Source organism: Orcinus orca, chromosome 7, assembly GCF_937001465.1.
Source record: "Orcinus orca chromosome 7, mOrcOrc1.1, whole genome shotgun sequence".
Taxonomy (NCBI): Eukaryota; Metazoa; Chordata; class Mammalia; order Artiodactyla; family Delphinidae; genus Orcinus; species Orcinus orca.
Genome location: NC_064565.1, coordinates 76781736 through 76809734, shown reverse-complemented (window position 1 = coordinate 76809734; position 27999 = coordinate 76781736). Strand labels below are relative to the sequence as shown.

Below are 27999 nucleotides of genomic sequence, written 5' to 3'. Positions count from 1 at the left end.
AATGGCTCTAGGGACATGTTAGGCCAGGCTGAAGTAAAGCAGCACGGAGGCGGGGAATTTCTCCCAGGATGATAGCAGGCAAGGGAAAGAGGTATTTTGCGTATTTATTCACCTGGGTAAGCAGACGCTGTCAATTTCCTCCTCTTGCCACCCAAGGAGCTACGTCCCTGCACTCGGATTGTCTGGTGTTCTCGCCTCCCACTTTCTCCCGAGGACGGTTATGGCAAGGGCGCGAGTGCGGCCGGGCCGACAAGGGCCTGGGCACTGGGGCGCAGCCCTCACCCGGCTCCCTGGCTGCTGCCGGCGCCCGGCGACGGCTTCCTCGGGCAGCGCCTTTGTTTTCCCGACTGCAGTTACGTTTGCGGAAGTGCTGCTCGCGCCGGGCGCACCGGGGGTGCAGGCTGTAGCTGCCCTCAGCGCCCCAAAAGATGACAACCGACTCGGGATCCAAGGGGAGGGAGACAGTAGCGGGCGAGCGGGGCTGGGAGCGGAGACACCCCCCCACGCCCTGGGGCCAGGCCCCTCCTCGGAAGCCTTTCAGCGACTGCAGGTGTGCGCGCCGCAGGGGGCTCCTCGCCCTCCGGCCGGGCCCGGCCCCTGCAGGGGAGCCCAGGGTGGGGCTACCCCGCCGCCCCGCCGAGCGCGCCCCCTTCCCCCTCGCGCCGGGCTCCGACTCACCTGCGGCGGGCGGCGACGGCGGCGAGAGCTCAGCTGCGCGGGGCGCGGGGAGCCATCTCCCCCGGGCACGGGGCGGCGGCTCCGGGCGCCGGGGCGGCGGCTGTCGAGACGGCGCTCGCCATCTCGGGCGGGTCACTGGTTCCTCGGGAGCTGCGGCGGGGCGGGGCGCGGCGGAGGGATGCGGGCCGGTGGGGGGACCGGGAGCGGCGAGCCGAGCGTACCGGTCGGCGCGACCTTCTCTCCTCCTCCTCCTCTGGCCCGGCCTCCGCCGCTCGCTGCCGGCTGGACCCGTTTCAGGGCTGAGCGCCGAGGACCCGCCGCCAGGTGCAGCGCTCCGCCTCCTGCGGCGGCGGCGGATGCGTCGGCGGCTGCTCCTCCCGGCCTCCCGCCAGCCCTGGCGGCCCCGGGGGACCCACCGCCCCAGCCCTGCCGGGGAGGCGCGCCGCGAAGGGGGAGAGCAGACGCGAGGGTCTATCCCCAGGTCCCCGCACCCCGGCTCCCGGCTAAGAGCCCCCCCACCCCGACCCCAGGCAAAAGATGCAGGCCTAGCTCCGGGGGGAGGGGGCGGAGAGTAGATGGCCGGCTGGTTGGGAATTGTAATAATAATAATAATAATAACAACAGTAGCAACAACAATAATAGCCATCGTTTGTAGGGCATTTATTCAGTGCCAAGCAGAATGCTAACACTATTAATGCGTTGCCTCAGCGTCTCTCGGCCAGCGGTGGCTGTGGCCGACTGTCCTCAGTTGACCTGGGAGAGAGGAGCTTGGCAAGAGACAGGAGGCAAACAACCAGGGTTTCAGGACTCACCGGGGAAGGGCTGAGACTAAAGCACTCTTTCAAACTGAGAAAGTGCTACGGAGTATCTGGCAGCTTGCTGAAGAGGTAACCATGTGTGTCGCATCTGTAACGCAATTATAGTTGTATTTCTGGTTAGACACGCAGAGAGGGTGGGGAGAGTGGAGTTGGCTGTAAAAGGTATCATTCCTTCAGCAAGTATTTTTTTTGGTGCCTGTAATGGGCCTTTGGGGTGCCAGATCCTGTCCTCAGGGAGCTTATCGTCTTGTTCTGGGAATAACAACAATAATAATGGCAGCTAGCATCGAAGAACATTTCTCATACATGAAACACTGTTTAAGTACTACTTAAGCTTTACCGTAATCCTAAAAGTATAAGTACTATTATTCCCATTTTACAACTGAGGAAACCAAGGCTGAAATTTAATGTGACTAACCTAAAATGACTAAATAGTAAAAGGGTGAGAAGTCCTTTATCTCCAGTGTTTAAGCTCTTAACCACGAAATCATACCGATGAGAATTTTACAGGCCCTGAAGCTTTAGGATTTGAGGTCCCTCTTTAGGAAGAATAAAACAAAACTACAAAGTCACTGTGGCCCCTCCTGGAACCTACAAAGGGTCCCTGAAGTTTATGCTCCATTAGCCTCATGATAAATCCACTTGCAATACTGATAAAAGCAAACCGATGAAAAGCAGTGAGTGCTCAAGTTTCATATGAAAGATATTAAAGTGGTTGTTGGACTCTGAGATTGACAGATTTTGGTCTGGTGTGGCCTGGAGACATCTTCCCCTGCAGTATTTGGAACTGAACGGCTCATAAAGTACCCAGTTGGTAGCTGTCATAATAGAATTATCATCCTTCTTATCTGTCCAGATATTAAAGAAGCAACCTTTTGAAAAAGAAGGAAAAAGAAAAGTGAACAGACTCCAGGTCTAATATGATTCAGGTTCTCTCCTGTATACAGAAGGAGGGCAGGAAGGGGTGGGGGGGGGGGGGTTGTTGAGCCAGAAATGGCTCCATGTTGAAAAGTGAAGCCAAATCAAACTAGAGGTTAAAGCTGGTTTCAAATAGGACAGGGTAGCCTCCAGGGTCATCACAGCAGAAAATGTTTTAATTGGCCTTATTAGGGCAGGATTTTTTTTTTCCTGGTAGCCCCTTCCCTTTTCAGTATAACTAAGGAGAAGATGCAAATATGCATGAAGAAAAAGTGACTACCACTCCTCCCACATCTCCCTACCCGCTGTGAGGTAACTAGTGGGTGTGGTGTGGGAAGTTAGCTTCCAAGTATACCAGGAGGCAAGCTATCCCAGAGGTCATTGTACAGAAAGGCTCAAAGACAAAATTAGGGTGTTGAAATCACGTGGCTAATTGAATCAATTTAAAATGCAGAGTAAGAAGTCAGGAGATAGAGTAGATTAACACACTTAGGCTAGGGCACAAGCAGGGGGTATATTTTATGAAATGTGTAGAATCTGTGCCTCCCTCTCCTGAGTCAGGCTTCTGGTGCTGATGGTGTGATTACAAGGACCAGAGCTGAGGTTGATACTGGCAGTCAGAGGGTACCTGGGGCCAGAGCCAGCACACACTTTCTCTGTTGAGAGACACAGGAGCGAGGATGGCTGGCCAGTTCCAGCTCACCAATTAGCCCGATGAGCAGCTGTGGATTTTATCTGCATTTCTCAGGCAGAGAACAAATGGAGGCTGTGTAGCTGTCACCAGTGGGTGGTCATTTGAAGCCTGCCTCAATATTGAGTGCTAATATGCCTCATGAATATTTACTGTATCAAGAATATTTGGTGCCTATTTGGACCTTCCAACCCTTCCTCTCTACGTTCAGCTCATATATGCACTACTTACTTTGTCTCACAAACTACTTGCTTTCATTTAATTTCATTTCTTCTCTTATAATGTTTGTTTCTCTTATTTCCTTTGGCAGAATTGATTATTCTTTTTTTTTTTTTTTTTTTTTTTTTTTTTGCTGTACGCGGGCCTCTCACTGCTGCGGCCTCTCCCGTTGCGGAGCCCAGGCTCCGGACGCGCAGGCTCAGCGGCCATGGCTCACGGGCCCAGTCGCTCCGCGGCATGTGGGATCTTCCCGGACCGGGGCACAAACCCGTGTCCCCTGCATCGGCAGGAGGACTTTCAACCACTGCGCCACCAGCTGTCCCAGAGAGAGGGATTTGGGGACATCCTCAAATATTCCATGATTAAAGCCAAGGGAGGGGGTAAGAGCAATCACAGAAGAAAGAGAAGAAAGGCCTAGAACAAAACCAAAATGGAGTATACAAAGGGGAGTGGCTTGAGAGGAAGAGCAAAACCCAAGGCTGTGGGTCACAGAAGTCTGAGGAAGGGAGAGTTTCAAGGTGGGGTACCAGATCTGTATGGCTAATTCCAGTAGGTTGTTTCACAGGCACCCATCTTCCGCCCCTTCCCCCCGGCTTTTACTTCTGGGTTCCCAAACGTCATCCTCCTAGTTGTACAAGGTCCTGTACTCACCGCTCCCTCCACCCTTACGCCCATACCCAGCATATTAGTTTTCTATGCTGCTATAATAAGTTACCACAAATGTAGTGAATTAAAACATGACAAATTTACTATCTTACATGTCTGTAAGTCGGAAGTCCGAAATGGGTTTTACCAGGCTAAAATCAACGTGTCTGCAGGGCTGCATTCCATCTGTAGGCTTTGGAGGAGAATCCACGTTTTGGACTTTTCCAGCTTCTAGAGGCTGCTTGGCTCATGGCCCCTTTCTCCATCTTCATAGCACCTCACTCTAACCTCTGCTTCAGCAGCCATGTTGCCTTTTCTGACTCTGACCCTTCTGCCTCCCTCTTATAAGATCCCTTGTGATTACACTGGGCTCACCTTGATGGTCCAGGTTAATCTCCTCCTCTCAAGAACCGTAACTTAATCATATCTGCAAAGTCTTTTTTTTTTTTTTTTTTTTGCGGTACGCGGGCCTCTCAGCGCTGTGGCCTCTCCCATTGCAGAGCACAGGCTCTGGACGTGCTGGCTCAGTGGCCGTGGCTCATGGGCCCAGCCGCTCCACGGCATATGGGATCCTCCCGCACTGAGGCACGAACCCGTGTCCCCTGCATCGGCAGGCAAACTCTCAACGACTGCGCCACCAGGGAAACCCTCTGCAAAGTCATTTTGCCATGTAAGGTAATATAGTCACAGGTTCCTAGGATTAGGACATGGACATCTCTAGAAGGCGATGATTTTGCCTACCATACCCAGTAAACACGAAGCCCTGCGGAGTCCTCCTTTCAAAATATTCCTGGAATTTGTCCTCTTCTCTGTATTCCTGTGCTATGCTAATCCAAGAGGTTCTCTCTCCTCTGCCTTATGATGATCACTTCTCTGGCCTCTCTGCCTCCATGTGTTTTCTCATCCAATCAATTTTCCCTTATTGCCACCAAAGTAATCTTTAAGAACATCTGACAGGGTGATTTCTTTGCAGCCCCACAGGGTTGCACAACATCCTGGGGCACCTTTCACGTTGTGTTGTGCCTCCTGGATGTGCTACCAGCAGACCTTAATTCTCTACTTAAAACCCATCCAAAGGAATTCCCTGGTGATCCATTGGTTAGGACTTGGCACTTTCACTGCCAGGGCCCAGGAACCCTGGTCGGGGAACTAAAGATCCTGCAAGCTGTGTGGTACCGCCAAAACAAAACCAAACCCCAAAAACCAAGGCCCCCTTTACCATAACAAAGAGATTCAAAAGTCCAGTAGTCAAATAGAATTAGAATTTTGTTTCTCATATAACAGTCCACAGGTAGGCAGTCCAAGGCTGATGGTGCGACATCACCATCTGCACAACACATGGATTCCATGTCTGGTCCAGGGTGACTGCTTCAGTTCTCACTGTTTCCAGCACATGGGCCAGGGAGAGTATAAGCCCTGTCCCTTAAATGGAAGCCCTCACGTTTGTACACATCATGTCCATACATATCACCTTGGCTGAAACAGTCACGTGCCCACATCTGAGTGCAAAGGAGGAAAACGTAGTCTTTAGCCAAGTGGCCAGAGACCCAGCTAAATTCCATTGCTACAAAAGAAAGGGAGAATGGATTCCGGGAGTCAACTAGCAGTCTTCCACAGGAAAGAAGACAAAGTGTTATGCAAGAGAAAAATGAAGAATGTACTTTACATTGGAAGACAGGGAAGGCCTGTTTGAGGAAGTCACAGTAAACTGGACCTGAGGCATAAGTAGGAGATGACCAGGAAAAGAGTTCTGGAAAGACCTTTCCCCACAGGAGGAGCTGCCTTGAGTCAGCAAAGAGCTAAGCTTTGGTGACTGGAGCAGAGTGAGTAGTGGCCTAAGGGGAAATGTCAAGAGATGAGGTGGGAGAAATAGGCAAAAGCCAGGTCAGGCAGCAACCTGGGTATCATGTCAAGCATTTTGAATTTTAACTTACATTCAGTGAGATCCATTGAAGAACGTTTAGGAGATCTGACTTGTGCCTTTAAAAGGTCACTGTGGCTGCTGTGTGGAGAATGGTATGGAGAGGGCAGAAGTGGAAGTGAGGCTCAGTTGGAAAGTAACCAGTGGTGACGAGAGGGACCAGCAGTGGCTTGGACTAGAGTGGTGAGCAGTGGGGATAGAAGAAGTGGATGGATTTGAGAGAGAGTTTTTGGAAGTGTGTCAGCACATTCGGTGATGTATTGTGTGTGGGAGGCAAGGGAAAGCAGGTGTAAGAATGAATCACAAGTTTTTGGCTCGAGCAACTGGGTGGATTGTGACAACCTTCAGTGAGAGGGAGAAGACTGTGGGAGGAGTAGGCTGGAGGGAAGAAAGGAAGAGTTCACATTCTGGCATAATAAGTTGGAGGTGCCTGTGAGACTTGCCGGTGGAGCTGTGAAGTAGTCAATTAAGTCTATGAGTCCAAAACCCAGAAGAGAGGGCTGGACTTGGCAGTCATCAACACTGAGGTGCTATTTACAATCATGGGAATGAAGGGGTCACCACAAGACAGAATATACTGAGAGAACCCTGAGAAAGGCCAACATTTACCAGCTGGTAGAGGAAGAGGAACCAAGAAGGATCAGCCATAGACGTAGGAGGAAACTCAGGAGGGTGTTGTCACTGAAGCCTACGAAGTGATTTTTTCAAGCAGGAGTGAATGGATAACACTCTACCCCTCCTTCAGATCCCAGATAAAACATATGTCCTCCACAGACTAGGCTTGCTACCCCTCAATGGCCTCACGTACCTGGTGCCTCCTCTATCATGGCACGTATCAAATACTGTTATAATGATTTGTCTTCCGTGCTGGACTGTGAGCTCCTTAAAGAAAGGAACATACAGCCACTATGGAGAACAGTATGGAGGTTCCTTAAAAAACTAAAAGCAGAACTACCATATGGTCCGGCAATTCCACTCCTGGGCATATATCTGGAGAAAGGCATAATTCAAAAAGACATATGGGGCTTCCCTGGTGGCACAGTGGTTGAGAGTCCGCCTGCAGATGCAGGGGACACGGGTTCGTGCCCCGGTCCGGGAGGATCCCACAAGCCGCGGAGTGGCTGGGCCCGTGAGCCATGGCCGCTGAGCCTGCGTGTCCGGAGCCTGTGCTCCGCAACGGGAGAGGCCACAACAGTGAGAAGCCCGCGTACCGCAAAAAAAAAAAAAAAAAGATATATGCACCCCAGTGTTCATTGCAGCACTATTTACAATAGCCAAGACATGGAAGCAACTTAGATGTCCATCGACAGAGGAATGGATAAAGAAGGTGTGGTACATTTATACAATGGAATATTTCTCAGCCATAAAAAAGAATGGAAAAGTGCCATTTGCAGCAGTATGGATGGACCTAGAGACTATCATACTAAGTGAAGTAAATCAGACAGAGAAATACAAATATCATATGATACTGCTTATATGTGGAATCTAAAAAGATGATACAAATGAACTTATTTACAAAACAGAAACAGCCTCACAGGCTTCGAAAACAAACATACGCTTACCAAAGGGCATACAGTTACCAAAGGGGAAACGTTAGGGGGAGGGATACATTAGGAGTTTGGGATTAACATATACACACTACTATACACAAAATAGATATCAACAAGGACCTACTGTATAGCACAGTGAACTCTACCCAATATTCTGTAATAACTTACATGGGAAAAGAATCTGAAAAAAAATGGATATATGTGTATGTATAACTGAATCACTTTGGTGTACACCTGAAACTAACACAACATTGTAAATCAACTATACTCCAATATAAAATAAAAATTAAATTGAAAAAAAAGGAACAACTTGTCTTATTCAAGATTTGTATTACTTGTATTATTTTGTATTATTTGTATCAGTTAGCATGTAATAGTCCACATACAGTGGTTTAAACAAGATAAATGTTTCTCCCTCATATAAAAGTTTAGGTAAATAGGTGTCTCAGTGGTGTTGGGGACCAGGGGATTTATGTTCTTTTGATCTTATTTTTCTGTCGTTTTCAACATAAAGCTTCCATCTCAAGGTCCAGCATGGCTGCTCCAACTCTTCCCATTGTGTTCACATTCCAGTCATTAGGAAAGAGAAAAAGTAAAGGGGAAGGCATGTTCCTTCCTTTTAAGACATCACCAGATGTTCAGATTAATAAGTTGTACATATTAACACATATTTCAATTCCAGTGGCAGAACTTGGTTGCATGGTCACATCCAGCTGAAAGGAAGGCTGACAAATATAGTCTTTCACTGGTAGCCATGTGCACAGATAAAAATTCTATTATTATGAAAGAAGGAGAGAACAGATAATAGATGCAGCTAGCAGCCCTGACAGGCCATTGTAACTGTGTCACAGAATGACTGTGGGAATATGCTTGAATGAGCATAGAGAAAGGTGGAGAAGAATAAACATCAAGCTCTTGACAGTGATTACTCACATGGGAGGAAATGGAAGGGAGGAAGAGGTGATAAATATTTGTTGAATAAATCGATGATAGTAAGTGGATAAACTCAGTGGTGACAACATTAATGAGGTTGGTTCTCTTTAGTTCCCCCTACCATCCCCTTTCTTTCCTTGGCACTGGCTTCATGGAGAAAGTGGGACTGATACTGGACTTAAAAAATGACTTAAAGTGTAAATAGGAGGAAAGAAGGTTAACTTACAGAAATTTTTTTTTAAATATATTTATTTATTTATTTTTGGCTGTGTTGGGTCTTTGTTGCTGCATGCGGGCTTTCTCTAGTTGCGGAGAGCGGGGACTACTCTTCGTCGCACAGAACAGGCTCTAGGTGCACAGGCTTCAGTAGTTGTGGCTCGCCGGCTCTAGAGCACAGGCTCAGTAGTTGTGGCGCACGGGCTTAGCTGCTCTGCGGCATGAGGGATCTTCCCGGACCAGGGCTCGAACCCATGTCCCTTGCATTGGCAGGCGGGTTCTTAACCACTGTGCCACCAGGGAAGTCCAGAAATCTTTTACTCTGATATCTTATTGCTTAATTCTCTTGAGTTTTCCAGAGATGGATGATCATATCAACCTACAAATAATGATACTGTGGTCTCCTTTCTAATATTTATACCTACTTTTAAAATTTTATTACACTGACAAAACAATGATAAATATTCATGATGATCAGTAGTTGTCCCCTTCTCTTACTACCTTCTTTACTATGAGTGTCTTTCATGCTTTACCACTGAGTATGAGGCTGGCTATTGCTTTGAGATAGATAATTCTTCATTAGGTTACTAAAGTAGCCTTCTGTATATGATTTGATAAGAGTTTTAAAAATTAACAATAGATGTTTTAATATAATTTCCTTCATGTATTTTCTAAGATATTTTCTTGTCCATTCCAATCCAGTTACACATCATATATTGTTTTTTGGTCTTCTAATTATGATAATTTAAATGATAATAAATCTATTGTAGTGGAGCAGAGAGTTCCTGGAGATAAAAGGAAGTATAAAATCCAGTCCCTTCCATCAAGAGGCTTGTGATCTACTAGCAAACACCTGGCTATAAATAGATCGATTATAATAGAAGATAGCATATGCTATGAGTGGTACACAGATTAAGTTTTCAAAAATATCACTTTCGGGGCTTCCCTGGTGGGGCAGTGGTTGAGAGTCCGCCTGCCGATGCAGGGGACACGGGTTCATGCCCCGGTCCGGGAGGATCCCACATGCCACAGAGCGGCTGGGCCCGTGAGCCATGGCCGCTGGGCCTGCGCGTCCGGAGCCTGTGCTCCGCAGAGGGAGAGGCCACAACAGTGAGAAGCCCGCGTACCGCAAAAAAAAAAAAAAAAAAAAAAAAGGAATCTAAAAATATCACTTTCATAATTTCTGGCCTATTGCATAAAGTTCCAATCTTTAACTACCTTCAGTCAAATGCTAAGTCTTGCCAACTTTATCTCCTTGGTATTTCATTAATACGTTTCATCTTATCCATCTCTACACACAGTACTCTAAGGCTCTAACACAATCTCCATAATGACTTTCCTGTTTCCAGCCTTGCACATCTATCCAATACAAATCAAGGCACCTAAAATGGATCTCAGTTATGTGATTTTTTAAAATACACTTATTTTGGGGAGTTCCCTGGTGGCCTAGTGGTTAGGATTCCGGGCTTTCACTGCCATGGCCCGGCTTCACTCCCTGGTCAGGGAACTGAGATCCCGCAAGCTGTGCAGCATGGTCTCCCTCTCAGTCTCTCTCTCTCTCTCTCTCTCTCTCTGTATATATATATATATATATATATATATATATATATATATACTTTTTAATTTTCAAAACTTTTTCTTAGAGTATGACATATGTACATAAAAGTGCATAAGTCACAAGGGTAAAATTCAATGAGTTATAATAAATATGATTAAAACTTGTGTAATCACCACTAATAGCAAGAAATTGAATACTACCAGCACCCCAAAAGGTCCCTTTGTGACCCTTACAAATTACTACCTCTCCCTTCTCCCCAAAGGGAACCATCATTCTAATTTCTAACCCCACAGATAAGTTTTGCCAGTTTTAAACTTTGTATAAACAGAATCAAACAGCATGTAATCTTTTTTTTTAAGGTCTTAAACGATGATCTGTTTTTTTTTAAATTGATGCCAATTCTACTTATTATATTCAAAGCGCTTCTAATAAAAATAGTTAAACATTGTTGCTGAGCTATATTCTTGACTGACCAATGGTTAATAATAGGCCTAACTCCTCTCCCTCACTGATCCCTCTTGTACCTGCCATATTGCACTAGGAAGTCAGACAAAACAACTATAGTATTATTCATTAATAATATTTCTGATAACTGTGGAAAATCAATGCCACTTTAAACATGCCTAACTAAAAATCTTAGGCACTGAAAAGATCTGGTTCAGCATGTAATCTTTTGTGTTTCATTTATTTTGCTCAAAACGACATTGCTGTGTGTAGCTATTTTATTTCCAATATACAAAGATACCACATTATTTTTTTCCATTCTGTTGATGGACATTTGGATTATTTACATTCTTTGGCAATTATAAATAATGCCGTTATGAACATTCTTGTACTTGTTTTTTGATGCATATATATACGAATATTTATGGTATATACGTAGGAGTGTAACTGCTAAATCATAGGATATGCAGGTTCTCACTCTAATTAGTTAATAGCAAACAGTTCCTCAAGGTGGTTGCAAGAATTTATACTCCTACTGGCAGTTTTATGATTTCATCTCCTTACCTTCATTTGGTATTTTCAGTCTTTTCTCTCTGTCTCCTTTTAGTCTTTTATTTTGAAATAATTTAATACTTACAGAGACGTTGCAAAGATAGAGGAGAGATGCTACGTAACTAGAGTACAATGATCAAAATGGAGAAATTGACATTGCTGCCAATACCCTAACTAAACCCCAATACAGATCCTATTTGGACCTCACCAGGCTTTCTACCAACATCCTTTTTCTGTTCCAGGATCTAATCCAGGATTCCATATAACAGTTATGTCTCCTTTGTCTCCTCCAATCTGTGACAATTCCTCTGTTTTTCGTGCCCTTAATACTGGTCAGGTAGTTTGTAGAATGACTCTTAATTTAGTTTAACTTATACTTTCTCATGGTTAGAAGGAGGTCATATATTGGGGGAAGAATGTCACTGAGTTTATGTGCCCTTCTCAGATCATATCAGGAAGCACACACATCATATATCCCATTACCTGCGATGTTAATCTTGATCCCCTGAGAAAGATGGTGTCTACTAGGTTTCTGCACTGTAAAGTCACTGTCTTTCCCTTTATAAGCAACAATATTTGGGAAGAGACACTTTTATGCTATGCAAATATGCCATTTTCCCTTAAACCTTGATTCATTCACTTTAGCATTCGTTGGTTGTTCTTGCCAGCAGCTGTTATTACTGTGATGTTCTAATGGAGATTTTTTATTTTCCTTATCACTTCTACATTTATTAATTGGAATTCTTTTGTACAGAAAAGTTCTCCCTTCTTCCCCACTTATTTACTTATTCAATCATTTATTTATATCAGTATTGACTCACAGATACTAATTTTTTTTCTTTCACTTAAAAATCAATATTATTGGGCTTCCCTGGTGGCGCAGTGGTTGAGAGTCCGCCTGCTGATGCAGGGGACACGGGTTCGTGCCCAGGTCTGGGAGGATCCCACATGCCGTGGAGCGCCTGGGCCCGTGAGCCATGGCCGCTGAGCCTGCGCGTCCGGAGCCTGTGCTCCGCAACGGGAGAGGCCACAACAGTGAGAGGCCCGCGTACAGCAAAAAAAAAAAAAAAAAAAAAAAAAAAAAAAAAAAAATCAATATTAGTATTTATTTTCTTTCTCAAATTGTTCTATATTTTGCCATTGAGTGTTCTTTCAGGTTGACTTCTGTGTTTTTTTTCTTTCAGGGTGGAATTTGTGTATAATTTATTAATTTCAGCAGAATTTAAAATGTATAAACAGGATAATTTTGCCATGAACTTTGCCAACATATCTGCTAAAATCAATTCTCTCATTAGTTGCTTCATAAACTCATTTTTTTAATTGTGGTAAAAAATACAAAATTTACGATTTTAGCTGTTTTAATTGTATAATTCCATAGCATTGAGTATGTTCACACTTTTTGTACAACCAGCACCACCATCCACCTCTAGAACAATTTTATCTTCCCAAACTATGTACACATTAAACAATAACTCCCATCTTTCCCCTCCCTGCAGCCCCTGGGAACCATCATTCTACTTTCTCCATGAATGTAACAACTCCATATACCTCGTATAAGTGGAATCATACAGTATTTGTCCTTTTGTGTCTGGCTTAGTTCACTTAGCATGATGTCTTCAAGGTTCATCCATGTTGTAGCATGTGTCAGAATTTTTTTAAGGCTGAATAACATTTCATTTCATTTAAATATTCATTTCATACAATGAATATTCATACATACAATGAAAATACATTTCATTGTATGTATATACCACATTTTAAAAAATTTCAGTGTCTCTTTGACATGCTCTATTTATTTATTTACTTAGGAGCTTTGGTGTCACAGGTTGCTCCAGGTGCATCTTATATATTGCCTGCCCCAACACTAGGATCAACTCCTTCTCCAAGGAGCTCTGGTTCTTTTCATTGGATGATGGTATTGAGAAACCACGTGACTGCATTCATTATAATTAGGATATCACCGCTTCCTATCAGTGGATAGAGTAGGAAATGTATGTATGTATACTAACCCATTTAAACATACATATCTAAGGAATTCCCTGGCAGTCAGTGGTTAGGACTTGGTGCTTTCACTGCCATGGGCACGGGGTTCAATCCCTGGTCAGGAAACTAGGATCCCACAAGCTGAGTGGCACAGCCCCCAAAAATAAAATAATAAAATAAAATAAACATACATATCTATATTTCTGTACCTATCTAACTGTATATATACTTAAAAATAAAATAAAATGTGAATTCATACTGATACCTCCAACTCCAATCCAGCATCATGGGATTCATTCTAGCATTCCCCCTTTGCTTATTTATAACTTTTTTCTACCAGTGAGAAATCTGATTTGCATTGTCTACAATATATTTACTTATTTGTTCAAACTCAGTATACAACTTAAAGTAGTTTCAGAGTTGCTCACTAATGCCCCTACGAGAAATAAATTCACCAACTAGACTGCAGTGTTTTGGAAATTTATTTTTTAGCCCTACTCTATCCAGTGAAAACACTGTTTTCCAAAGCTACTTAGGTCAAGCTCCTTTCTTACCCAACCCTTTAATGTGGTCACTGATGTGTAATGCAGTAATTTGTAATGCAATTAGAGTCAGTTGCCAAAACTCTGCATTTTATCTTGCGTCCCCCTCCTATATCCTGTCTGACTGTTTTTAATTTGCATACAATAAAAAACACTGGATTTCGTATATTGTTCTGTGGGTTTTAAAAAATTCATAGTCATGTTTCTACCATCACAGTAACATGAAGACCTGTTCTATCACCTAAAAAATTCTCTTGTGCTATGCCCCTTTGTAGTTAACTCCCACCATCCCCAACTCCTGGCAACTACTTGTCAGTTATCTGTGCCTATAGTATTCCTTTTCCAGAATGTCGTAAAAATGGAATCATAAAAAATATAGCCTCTTAGATCTGACTTCCTTCACTTAGCAATATCTATGTAAGGTCCACTGACATTGTATGAATCAATAGTTCATTCCTTTTTATTGCTGAACAATATTCCATTGTAGGGACATAGCATAATTTTTTACCCATTCACTGATTGAAAGGTGTTTGGGTTATTTCCGGTTATTGGTTATTATTAATAAAGCTTCTATAAACATTTGTATACAGGTTTCGAGTGGCAAAATTTTTAATTTACTTGTGTAAATACCATGGGATTGCTGGGGCACATGGTAAATGTATGTTTAACTTTATAAGAAACAGCCAAACTGTTTTCAATGTAGCTATAACATTTTGCATTCCCACCAGCAATATATGGCAACACTTTGTCAACACTTGCTATTTACTGTGTTTTAATTTCAGCCCCTCTAAAGGTACTGTATTCAGTGGTAGATCATTGTGGTTTTCATTTGCCTTTCCCTAATAACTAAAAATATTTAGCATCTTTATATATGCTTATTTGACATGTATCTCTTCTTTGGTAAAGTGTCTGTTTAGATCCTTTGCCCATTTTTACTGGGTTGTTTATATTCTTATTGTTGGCTTTTGAGGGTTCCTTATATATTCTGGATACAAGTTGCCTACAAGATATGTGGATTGCAAATGTTACTCCAGGTTCATGACTTATCTTTCATTCTCTTAACAATGCGTTTTTGTAGGGCAAAGATGTTTCATTTTCATAAAATCAAACTTATCAACTTTTTTATTTTATAGGTTATATTTTTGATGTCATATCTAAAAACCTTTGCCAAATGAATAAAATTAAAGGTTGGTTCTTTGAAAAGATCAAGAAAATTGTTAAACTTCTAGCCAGATTGAGCAGGTTATAAAGAGAGAATATAGGAGTTCCCTGGCAGTCCAGTGGTTAGGACTTGGCGCTTTCACTGCTGTGGCCTGGGTTCAATCCCTGGTCGGGGAACTAAGACCCCACAAGGCGGGTGGCCCAGCCGGAAAAAAAAAAGAGAGAGAGAAAGAGAGAATATACAAATTACCAGTACAAAGAGAGAGAGAGAGAGGGCAGGAGGGAAGGAGGGAAAAAGAGAGAGAGAGAGAGAATAACTACCAATCCTATTAAAAGGATAAGAAGAAAATGTTATGAATAATTATATGCTAATAATATGTCAACTTTGATAAAATGCACAAATTCCTTTGAACATAAACTATGGAAGCTACTTCAATAGAAACAGACAACATGAATAGCCAAGTATCTATTAAAGAAACTGAATTTGTAGTTTAAGACTTTTCCACAGTGAAAACTCTAGACCTAGGTGTCTTCATTGGTAAGTTCTACCAAACATTTAATAACACCACTTCTATACAAACACTTCCAGAGACTGAAGAGGAGGCAACTCTTCCCAGCTCAATTTATGAGGCCAGCATTACTCTGATCCCAAAACCAGACAAAGATATTAAAAGAAAAGAAAACTACAGACTAATATCCCTAACATTGGTACAAAAATTCTTAATGAAATTTTAGCAAACTGAACCCAGCAATATATTAAAAACTGTAGTACACCATGACCCACTGGAATTTATGTGAGAAAGGTAAGGTTGGTTCAATACTTAAAATTTAATCAATATAATTCATTATACCAACATAATAAAAAGGAAACATGATTATCTCAATAGCTACAGAACAAATATTTGACAAAATCCAATGTCTATTCAACATTGTACTAGAAGTTCTATTTAATGCAGTAAGGCAAATAAATAAATAAATAAAAAGCATCCAGATTGGAAAAGGAAAAAAGTAAAACTGCCTTATTCACAGATTACATGGTTGTCTATGTGGAAAATTCCAAACAATTTATGATAAAAGCTGCTAGAAAAAAATAGAACTAATAAGTGAACTATCAAGTTTGCAGGATACAGAAATCAATTTAAAAATCAATTGTATTTCTCTGAACAAGCAGTGAATAGCAAGCAATTCAAATTTATAAGACATTACCATTTACATGACATCAAAAATATAAAATACTTATTTTTGACCTATTAAAAACTTTTAGTTAAAAAACTCGTGTTAAAAATTATAAAACAGGGCTTCCCTGGTGGCGCAGTGGTTGAGAGTCCGCCTGCCAATGCAGGCGACACGGGTTCGTGCCCCGGTCCGGGAAGATCCCACATGCCGCGGAGCGGCTGGGCCCGTGAGCCATGGCCAATGAGCCTGCGCGTCTGGAGCCTGTGCTCCACAACGGGAGAGGCCACAACAATGAGAGGCCCGCGTACCGAAAAAGAAAAAAATTATAAAACATTGCTGAGATATAAAGAAAGCCTAAATAAATGGAAGTGATCCACCATAATACTGGACTACAAGGCTCAGTATTGTTAAAATGTCAATTCTCCCCTATTCTACAGATTAAACACAATCCCAGTCAAAAAATCTCAGAGGCTTTTTTGTAGGAATTGACAAACAGATTCTAAAACTTACATAGAAATGCAAAGGATCTAGCATGCAGACCAACGTTGAAAAAGAACAAAAGGACGTACACCATCCAATTGCAACACTTATATAAGCCTATGGTAATCAAGACACTGTGGTATTGGTATAAAGACAGATATAGAGACCAACTGAACAGAATGGAGAGTCCAGAAATAAACTCACACAACTATACAACTGATTTTCAACAAAGCTACCAAGGCAAATCAGTAGAGAAAGAATAATCTTTTCAACGTAAGTGCTGGAACAACTGGATCTCCATATTTAAAAAGTGAATCTTGGGGCTTCCCTGGTGGCACAGTGGTTGAGAATCTGCTTGCCAATGCAGGGGACACGGGTTTGAACCCTGGTCTGGGAAGATCCCACATGCCATGGAGCAACTAAGCCTGTGCGCCACAACTGCTGAGCCTGCGTTCTAGAGGCCGTGAGCCACAACTAATGAGCCCACATGCCACAACTACTGAAGCCCACGTGCCTAGAGCCCTTGCTCCACACGGAAGAGCAGCCCCCACTTGCCGCGACTAGAGAAAGCCCACGTGCAGCAACGAAGACCGAACGCAGCCAAAAATAAATAAATAAATAAATTTATTAAATAAATAAAAAGTGAACCTTGACCTTACCTCATACCACACACAAAAATTAACTCAAAGTTAGTCATAGACCTAAATATAATAGATAAAACTATAAAACTTCCAGAAGAAAACGGGAGAAAACTTTAGTTACATTTAATTTGGCAAGTTTTCTTAAACAGAATATAAAAAATCCAAACTATAAAAGAAAATAATCAATAAATTGGACTTCATCAAAATTAGGAACTTTTGCTCTTCAGAACACAATGCTATACAAATGTAAAGGCAAGGCATAGAATGAGAGAAATTATTTTCAAACATATATCCAATAAATGACTTGTATCTAGAATATATAAGAACCCTTCCAAAATAACAAGACAAACAACCCAATTTAAAAATGGACAAAATGGAATTCCCTGGTGGCTAAGTGGTTAAGAATCCGCCTGCCAATGCAGGGGACACAGGTTTGAGCCCTGGTCCGGGAATATCCCCCATGCCGTGGAGCAACTAAGCCCTGCACCACGACTACTGAGCCCACACACCACAACTGCTGAGCCCACACGACACAACTACTGAAGCCCACGTGCCTAGAACGCATACTCCGCAACAAGAGAAGCCACTGCAATGAGAAGCCCACACACCGCAACGAAGAGTAGCCCTGCTTGCCGCAACTAGAGAAAGCCCGCGCTCAGCAACGAAGATCCAACTCAGCCAAATAATAAATAAATAACATAAATAAATTTATTTTAAAAAAATGGACAAAAGATTTCAAAAGACACTTTACCAAAGAAAGTATATCAATGGCAAATAAGCCCATGAAAAGATGGCCAGTATCATTAGTCATTATAGCAATGTTTTCAACTGGGTGCAATTTTGCTCCTATACCCCAGAGACATTTGGTAATATCTGGAGACATTTTTGATTGCCACAACTGCGGTGGAGAGTACCACTGGCATGTAGTGAGTAGAGGCCAGGGATGCACATAAACTTCCTACAAAGAACAGAACAGCCCCACACATAAAGAATTATTTGGTCCAAAATGTCATTAGTAATAAGGTTGAAAAATCCTGCATTAGAGAAATGCAAATCAAAAACACCAGTACACATGTAGTGGAGTAGGTAAATAAGTAAGTAACAACAACAACAAACAAAAACAAAAATGAGCATACCAACTGTTGTATAGAATGTGGAGCAACTGGAACCTCATACAAAGCTGGTGGGATTATAAAATCATTGTAATACTTTGGAAAATAATTTGGCAGTTTTTTAAAAAGTCAATCATAAACTTACCCCCAGCTATTCCACTCCTAGGTATTTCACCAAGAGAAATTAAGGTGCATGTTCACATAAAGTCTTATACATGAATATACACAGCAGCTTTATTTGTAATAGCCAAGAACTGGAAACAACCTAAATGTCCATCGATTTGTGAATGGATGAACAAATTGTGGTTTTTGCATCCAATGCAATACTACTCAGCAATTAAAAGAAACAAACTACTAATACATACATTAACGAATATATAAACACACATGGATGAATATCAAAAATAATTATCTTGAGTGAAAGAAGCCAGACACCCCCCTGCAAAAAAAGAGTCCAGTATAATTCCATTTACAAAACTCTTAAAAATGCAAACAGATTCATAGGAACTGAAAGCAGATGGCTGGCTGCGTGGGAATGGAGGTGGCTGGGGAAGGAAGAGGAGAGATGGGATAATTATAAAGGAGTATAAGGAAATTTTGGTGTATGATGGATAATGTTTATTACCTTGATTGTCGTGATGGTTTCAAGAGTAGTTTATAAAAACTTATCAAATTATACACTTTAAATATGTGCCTCTTATTGTATGTCAATTATCACTCAGCAAAGCTGGGGAGGCACGGAGGTTGCAGCTCATGTTCTGTGTCAGTGAGTAAAATCACCCCTTCCCTCCTGGACCACATCTTATTCATAAGCCAAACACAACTCTGCAGTACTGGACTGAAAGGCAGTCAGTAACTCAGAGTATTCTTGCCTTAAAACTCTGCCTAGTAGGAGTGCCCCATATTGGATGCTACCAAAGGACGCAAGATATTGTATAGCAAATTAGTAAATTTCCCTCCCTTGCTATGTAAAGTTACTGTTTATTTTTATAATAAACTCTCATTTCTAAGGATAAGCCATGCATGTTAAGGAGCCGGAAAAGTACACCCACTTACACCCATCTTCCACATGCTTGCTGAAGCACCCTTCCAGAACTTCTCATCAATGAAATAAGAAAATAAAAGGTTGGTTACACATGTTAGAAAGGAAGAAATAAAATCATAATGTTTATACCATTTGATTGTATACCTGGAAAATTTGGGAGAACCAAACTGAAGAACTATTAGAATTAACAATAGGTTTATGTAATATGACAAGGTACAAAATTAATATACAGAATTCAGTATTTCCCAAATACCACTTAAAATACCAGCAATGTAGGATGCGGAAAAAAATGACTCTATTCAGACAAGAAAGTCTTCACTATCCTGGCCACTTCCTCTGAATATTTTCTAATTCTTCTGTATCCTTTTTAAAGTGTTATCTTGGGAATCAACTAAAATGTATTTATGGTCGTTATGCCTTTCTGGAGTAGCTATCACTGTGGTATCCAAAGTGTCATCATTTCCCCTTGATTCAGTGTAATGCCTTGCTTTCCACTTCATTCAGTGTTCTGCCCTCCACAAGCCATGGCAGGATCCATCTTGCCATTTTGTTGTCTGGGAATTTTCTAATGAGTTGATTTACACAAAATGTAAATACTGGATATTTTTTATACTGGATATTTTTCTATATGATGATAGACATTTAATTCAGGAGAGCTGTGTAGGTAAAACAACATTTGTAATTATAGATTTAAGTCAAATAAACAAGAAGGCAAATATTTGTGTACTCAGCAACTTGTACAAATAGAATTTTAAACTTTTGCTGTATGGTATTTTTAAATATATCTCAAAAGTATGAAACAATTAAAATATTTTTGATTATCTAAAACCAAATGCTGTTTATTATTATAAACATCACAACTGTTTACTGTGGGACCCTGACTCCTGAGGGCACTGAGTTCCCTCACTGTGTGTAGATTACTGAAACTTTCTAGATATGAGAGTCTCTTTTATAAAATTAATTAACTGAGAATTGGTTACCTTTAAGGCCTCTTTAGCTAAAAATTTTTGTAATTGCATGTAATCTATACATCTCAAGTGTTTTCATCTTCTTCTTGCTTTTAAAATAGTATGCAGTAAACGTTTCCCTTTAAAGCCAAAAGCCCTGTGCTTTTTCTGTGTGTTGGTATTGTTGAAAATTTGTTTGTAATATCAATATTCTTCTATGTAACCTATTTTTTATAATGTTATTACACAGCACACAGAGAATGTAAAAAGAACCATAATTCCATCTATCTTCACTCAACTAGATTCAAAGTTGAGTTTCTAGTAAATTAATATTGCCAAAATAAAATAGGGATGATGTTTACATTCTTAAATACCAGGTTATTATTTTTATCATTGATGATATGTAAGTAATTAAAGATCAATAATTTAGCAATTATTCAAATAATATTTACTAGGCACTCAAAGTTCTGGTAAAGTCCTTATTGAAATGGAATGATACAGATCATAGAAAGAACAGGCCATGATATTAAGAATCTGTCAGTCTCAACAGAGAAGAAAATATATTTACAGCATATTTCAAGAGTGTATGTCACAGTTGACCCTTGAACAGCATAAGTTTGGACTGTTTATGCAGGATTATGCTAATGCAGGACATTCCCAAAGGTAGCTATTACGCTCTTTTCAAAGATTAGGTTCCCAGGGAAGCAGACTCTGAGATATCCATAAGTTGGGACCAATACTTGTGGGAGGGAAGAGAAGAAAAGGGGTGGGGGGGTAGAGAGGAAAAGGAGGCGAGGGAAAGAAACATGATTAGGCAGAGGTAGAAGTTGGGCTAAATTGCAATCTCAACAAAGTCTTCAGCTAACTCTACAGAGAGCTCTGAAGCTGGCATAGCTCTTCAGAGTTTTTCCAAATTGGGGTGAGGGCCTTTATACCCAGCCCAATAGTCAGAGATATAATCTCAGGCCAGGCAGCCCTCTTCAGCTGAGGCACTTCCTAAGACCATTCCTGAAGGGGGAGCTTGGTGGCACATTCCATGAGTTCTGCTTGGTTTTGAATATTATATAAATGTTATCCTATAGTATATACTTTTTGGGTGTTGCTTCTTTCATTCAACATTATGTATGTGAGATTAATACATGTTGTTTCATTCCATTTCTTTGTATCATAAAATAGTTACTCATTCTACTGTAGTTGAACATTTGCTTAGTTTTCAGGTCTTGGCTATTATGAATACTGTTGATATAGATATTCTTGCACATGTCTTTTGATGTATATTTGCATGCATTTCTGTTGGGTATATACCTAGAAAAGGGTCATAGAATAAGTATACGTTTAGCTTTATTCAATATTGCCAAATATTTTCTAAAGTAGTCATACAAATTATACTCCCACCAATGAGTATATGTAAGAGATTTAGTTGTTCCAAATTCTCACTAATACTTAACACTGATTATTAAGTTTTAGTTATTCTGGTGCGTGTAGTGGCTCTATGGTGTTGTAATGCATTTTCCTGATGATTAGTTATGTTTACAATTTTTCACATGCTTATTGGCCATTTAAGTACTCTCTTTTGTAAAGGGTCTTGTGGCCATTTTTTTAATTGGGCTTTCTGTCTTTTTCTTGCTGATTTATAGGAGTCCTTTATGTCCTTGGGATACAGGTCCTTTGCTTGATATATATTACAAATATCTTTCCCACTCTGTGGCTCATGTTTTCATTCTTTTATGCACAGAAGGAAAACAACTCTAGGAAAGTTGACTAAGATGTCAACAGTAGTCTTGTCTGGACGTTGTTTTTTCCTTCTTTTTACTTTTTCATATTTTCTAGTTCTTTAAGAAGCATGTAATGAGGATATAACTTAAAACACAGTAAAAGGAATGAGTTGTCTAAGAAAAATGGCATATTTAAAACATGATGATGTAGTTTAAAGGCGACCCATTGGAAATGGTTAGCAAAGACAAGAACTTTGCTACAATTTTCCTTCACTGTTACCTATGTGCCTGCGCAAATCTGCTAGAGCCACCTGGTGGAGAGTGTTGAGAAGTTTACAGCAAATGTTCGAAGATGCTGAAATGTGCTTAGAATGTTATAGCATAAAAGGCCAGCTTACTTAGCAGGTGAGAAATGTACGTAAAACACACTCTGGTTCTCTTATCACCTCAGTTTCCAAATAACTGGAAAGACCCTTCAACTCCCAAATGGGGGTAGACCTAGTTCACCAGTGGGCTGGGTTTGACCTTGACCAGCAAACATGACAAAAATTCAGAGAGAACAAAAGACAGTGAGGTTAGGAGTAGAAATGGGACCAGTTCAGGGCTGGCTACATAGCTGGTAGCACCTGGGCAAGATGAAAATATGTAGCCCCCTGTACAGAAAACAGGAGAAAGGCTTCCATTATAGATACTAAAGTAAAAAGAGGTTCCTTCCTTCTACCATCTCTCTCTCTCTCGACCTGTTGTAATATTGTTTATTTGCTATTTAATGTCATTCTGGGTAAAGAAAAAATTTTAATTTAAATTATTACTGTAAATTTTACCATTCATATTTATATTGTACAATGCCAGGTTTCAGTGTAAGTATAAGAGTATTTAACTCATATGTGGAATCACCAAATACAATTCATTTTTTATAGCTCATACACAGATATATATCTTATTCTTACCAGAAGAGTGGAAAGAGTGCACAAAAGTAACTCAACTGGTTTTTTTTTTAACATCTTTATTGGAGTATAATTGCTTTACAGTGTTCGCCATGGTTTACAACTTTTGCCATGGTTCTCTGCTAAACACATTATCTCCTTCAGTTCTAAGGAAAATGAACGTGGAATGCTTTTTGCCCCTATAATTCTAGATACATAAATGAAATATTAAAATAACTGTTTATGAAGTAGTCAAACAGGATTTTAAGTGTAGGATTTCTTACAGGTTAGTCACAGGTGTTTTTTTTTTACATCCTTATTGGAGTATAATTGCTTTACAATGGTGTGTTAATTTCTGCTGTATAACAAAGTGAATCAGCTATGTGTATACATATATCTTCATATCACCTCCCTCTTAAGCCTCCCTCCCACCCCTCTAGGTGGTCGCAAAGCACGGAGCTGATCTCCCTGTGCTATGCGGCTGCTTCCCACTAGCTACCTACTTTACATTTGGCAGTGTATATATGTCAATGTTACTCTCTCACTTCGTCCCAGCTTACCATTCCCCCTCCCCGTATCCTCAAGTCCATTCTCTACGTCTGCGTCTTTATTCCTATCCTGCTCCTAGGTTCATCAGAACAATTTTTTTTTTAAGATTCCATATATAAGTGTTAGCATACGGTATTGCTAACACTTATATATTTCACTTCTCGACATGCACACATCGTGCCAATCCTCTCTACCTTCAGCTGTCTGGCAAGGAAGGACAGGAAGAGAAGGAACTATGGGTAGCCCTATCTTTCCCTTTCTTTCCATGCCATCATTTTCAGCCTATGTGATTTGCTGTAATTATACAGGAAAAAAACCCAAACAAACAGAAATAAGAAAGGGTATGATAGATTTCGTTGGACCTTTATGTTTCTTAGAATGCCATTGTCATCTTTTGGCATTCCAAGGAAATCCTGGTTCTTGGGGGCTGTCATCCCCCCTCCCAATTAGTCATAAATGTAATACACTTACCTTGTGCTTGCTTTAAGTCTCATTGAACACCCATACATCATGAGTCCACAGGAATTCTGTGCTCACCGGGCACTGTGAACACTATGTGAATGGAATGGTGCTGCAGGGAAAGAGGGTGAATACATGTTGGACATCGCACCTCTGTTCACACGTGTGCTTCACTCTCCTTTCAACTTAACTTACAAGTTCAAAGATAAAATTTTTGAGAATTTCAAGATGGCAATAGCAGAACCCAGCATGGTGCCCTTCTGAGTGAGAAGCCTTCCGCACCTGCAGCAGTCACAAGCCCATGAAGCCAGCCTAAGAACGGTTCTTTCCTCTTTTTCTTTTTAATAGGTGAGGAGAGGAAGCTCTTAATCCTATATGATCGTGGCTCCTTCAGGATCAGGAGCATTGAAAATACAACTTAGAAAAGAAAGATCATATTTAGAATTGCAGGCATTTTGTACAGAGTCAGAATATAAAACATTTTAAGAAAGATGTCAATGCTAAAAACAGCTACTTTCCCTGGTCGAGTTTCAAAGATCTTTTTGCATACATACCAGGCTTTAATTGAGTCCCCTGCCACGGAGGGGACATTCACAGTTCTTTAGGCTTGCTTTAGGAATGTGTGTTACAACCTAAGTACCAAGCCAGGTACAATTAAAGTGTTAACTATGGATGTGAAAGGTTATAACTTACTGTTTCTACTCTGTCTTTGCATTTAGCACTTACAGAAAAAATAAGAACAAAAACAAAACGGGGACAAGAAGGAAACTGTTGGAAAATTTTGTTTGCTTTTTCTCCCTTTTGGGAAAACAGCAGATGTGTGCAAATGTGTGGAGTGGGCAGGGCTGTTTTTGTCCGGTAGCTGTGTTTAAGGCTGATGACAGTAACATGCTCTGGGCTGTGGATGCAGGACGAGGGCTTACGAGCAGCTGCTGTGTACTGGGCTGAGCAGACTCTTTCAGCGGATGGCTAAGCAACGTATTGAAAGTTGAAAGCAGAGACCTGACAAAGCTTGTCTGCATGCTGAGCACTCAACAGAGGCAGAAGGTGTGGTCTGATAAGAGGGGGCAGTAGGCTTCTAGGCAAAGTGCCAGGATCAAGAATCCCAGAGATTTCTCACAGGTCTTAAGACAAGAATAACTGTGTTTATGTTTGTCTTATATTTTCATCCGTGCTTTTACTGGCAGGAAGTTCCCTTTCTTTATCATCTTGATGAATGTATGTATTTATGGCACTTTTCATTCTTTGGAGAATGAAGTGGATAAGTACATCCTAAGTAGGTAAGTGAGTGTAGCTAAGGGTTGGAAAAATCTGGCTATAAATGTCATGAGACCTTAGTAAATAGAACGAGAGATGTGTGATCAGAGGTCAGATGAAGGCAGAAGCCTGGACAGCTCATTTGCACTGGGCGATAGAGATTGCTAGATACCCTCTAATACCTGTTTCCCATCTTCCAGGGTGATAAAATGCCTGTTCTTCAGCTGCGTACACGGTTGCCCAAGATGGAAACTATACATGTAGTCATGTGACTAGGTTCTAGTCAATGATGTGAAAAATCACCTACCCTTCCCTTCTTCTTTGTCTTCTCCTCTATCTTGCTGCCTAAAATGCAGATCCTGTCGTCTTAGACCTGAGAAGAAGGGCCGTGGTCTGGAGCTGGGGGAGCAGTGAGATGGAGGGAGTGTGACTCCTTGAGGACTTAGGGGTCAAGCCTCCTTTCAGCTCTGGACTGCACACCAAACAGCTTTTATCTTATTTAAGCCATTGTTATTTTGGCATTTTGCCACTCACGGTTAAACCTAATGTTACTGATACAAAATATTACTGCAAAGTTATCCTGGCTGCACTTCTTCCAGACAGAAGGGCTATCTTATGGAATTTACACACAGGTGCAAAGTTCTGTTTTTTTATACTCCCATCATTATAACATAGCAGAAAGCCCTTTATAGAATACTTATCCCTTGGCACGTCAAAATCTCATGCAGGGAGCCTATAACTAGGGGGTCAGAAGCCAGGGCAAAAGATTGGCAACAAACAAAGGGCATTAAAAGACAATGATCGTTAGGACACTACTCAACATGGGTGCCAAGCCTTAGGAACAGTTGGATTGAGACTGAGGTGACGGTAAGTGGAAGCACGTGGCTGGCGTACAGAGTATGCCAGGGGAAGGGGAAGGGTAAGCTGGGATGAAGTGAGAGAGTGTCATGGACATATATACACTACCAAATGTAAAATAGATAGCTAGTGGGAAGCAGCCACAAAGCAAAGGGAGATCAGCTTGGTGCTTTGTGTCCACCTAGAGGGGTGGGATAGGGAGGGTGGGAGGCAGACGCAAGAGGGAGGAGATATGGGGATATATGTTTATGTATAGCTGTTTCACTTTGTTACACAGCAGAAACTAACACACCATTGTAAAGCAGTTTTACTCCAATAAAAATGTTAACAAAAAGAAAACCTATTGGAGGGTTTTTTTTTAACATCTTTATTGGAGTATAATTGCTTTACACATTGGAGGGTTCTGAACAGAGACATGATCTGATAGATGTTGGAAATGGATCACTCTGGCTTCTGTGTTATGAATAGACGGTATGGAGGCAAGTTAGTTTATTGCAATAATCCAGGTGAGACATAAAGAGGGCTTGACACAGGGTAAGGGTAGCAGAGTGATGAGGAATGGTTGAATATTGGATATATTTCAAAGGTGGAGCCAAGAGGGCTTCCTTAATGATTGGATGTGGATTGTAGGAACAAGAGAGGAACCAACGTTGACTTGGCTTCCCAGAGGCTGCTCTTATTGACGTGCAGGGGGAGCTCTCTTTTTATCACCTTCCATGTAAGCGACCTGGCAGATTCACCTCTCTGCCAGTCTCCTGCAAAACACACTGGCTGATGCACAAGACACTTGATCTTCATGACCAACAGGCTACTCTCTGGAACACTCCTCCATCACAATCCCCAACTCCCATTCCCATCAACTGAGGCGTATGTTTACTTGGAGTGGTTGGCTTCTTTCCAAAACTGTATATTCTGATTGTACTTTTAATAATAGATTAAATACAATGTAAAATGAGTTTTAAAACAGAGAATTGAAGACTTCAGAAAATAACGACGAGTCTTAAAAATTTACCGAGTATGAGGCAATTGTAAAAATGGAGAGAAAAAATTTAAATCCAGAACGATTATGTTCTCAGATTACATGGCAAATATTTAAAAATTCTTCTCTAAAGAAATCAGAAACAGAGCTCATACTCCCATGGGTGTGGTTTATGCAAGAAAAACAGTGCAGACCAATCAGCACACACATGCTTAAGGAAGGGCCTTAGCTTTCCGGCCAAGATTGACAATGGATGTGTATAATAGATGTTCACAGAATATATTGGATTCTCTGTTCTATCCAATTTTCCCCCCAATAAATTGACAAACTTCTTGTTCAGATCACATTGAAGATGACTTTTCACTGCATGTTATTGATCAGTTACATTCTAAAAATGTTTATGTGGACAACAAATGCTTTTTCTTGAACCATATTCTATTTCTCCATTCTGATGACTATCATGCAGCAGGACGAGTTTCTGGGTTTTGGTTTTTAATGTGTTTTGTGAAGAATGAACTCACTTTGACTTAAAAATCAACCTTTAAAATTAGACTGTTAGTGGTTAAGAATAAACTGCTTGAGGACCCACAATCACAAAGCACGTGCGGACTTTAAAAACTATAACCCTGTCACTAAATAAGTCATTGAATCTGCTGTGTGCAATGAAATACGATTACAAAGAGTTTGATTTACTTTCATTTGTTTGTAATTGTAGAAAAACAGGATGCTCCAGAACATATCCTTTGGCCCCCAGAGGGCGCAAGGCCGAAAGAAGTCAGAGGTGAGAGTTTAATCCCTCCAGATGGTGGCGCTACCTCCTCACCAGGGCTGCTAACCAGGATGGGAAAAGTGGTCCCGCCCACCTCAGACGACTTTCAACATGGGATTCTAGTAGTCCAAGGACTGTATTTAACTCTACCTCTGGTTTTTGAAGTGCAGTAAATATGCAAAAATTAAAGAAACCTCTTTACCCTATCCCCTTCTGTCTTACCAACAGAAATGGAGCGTGTATATGAGAGTATTAGA

At 41.1% G+C, this 27999-nt stretch overlaps 3 protein-coding genes across 5 annotated transcripts in view; 1 reads left to right on the top strand and 2 right to left on the bottom strand.

The window, feature by feature from the left end:
• Positions 1–819, bottom strand: part of MFSD6 (major facilitator superfamily domain containing 6) — a 74013-nt gene extending 73194 nt beyond the window's left edge. For 2 of the 3 annotated variants that reach the window (XM_033400281.2, XM_049712142.1), the window contains exon 1: positions 113–322. The gene's annotated coding sequence lies outside the window, so the exon portion shown is untranslated. Of the gene's footprint in view, positions 1–112; positions 323–678 lie in introns of those variants that run through there. The other variant, XM_004276940.4, reaches the window with a different exon arrangement.
• Positions 1–27999, bottom strand: part of PMS1 (PMS1 homolog 1, mismatch repair system component) — a 596068-nt gene that overhangs the window by 60179 nt on the left and 507890 nt on the right. The gene's annotated exons all lie outside the window — the stretch shown is intronic.
• Positions 221–27948, top strand: LOC117195540 (basic proline-rich protein-like). The gene is made up of 3 exons (XM_033400297.2): positions 221–1565; positions 19250–19363; positions 27689–27948. Exon 1 carries the CDS (start codon positions 221–223, stop codon positions 1331–1333), a length of 1113 nt encoding a protein of 370 aa, XP_033256188.2. The 3' UTR covers positions 1334–1565; positions 19250–19363; positions 27689–27948.

Excerpts from the sequence above, each read along its gene's own strand:
- LOC117195540 (XM_033400297.2), top strand. The coding sequence starts at position 221 with ATGGCAAGGGCGCGAGTGCGGCCGGGCCGACAAGGGCCTGGGCACTGG.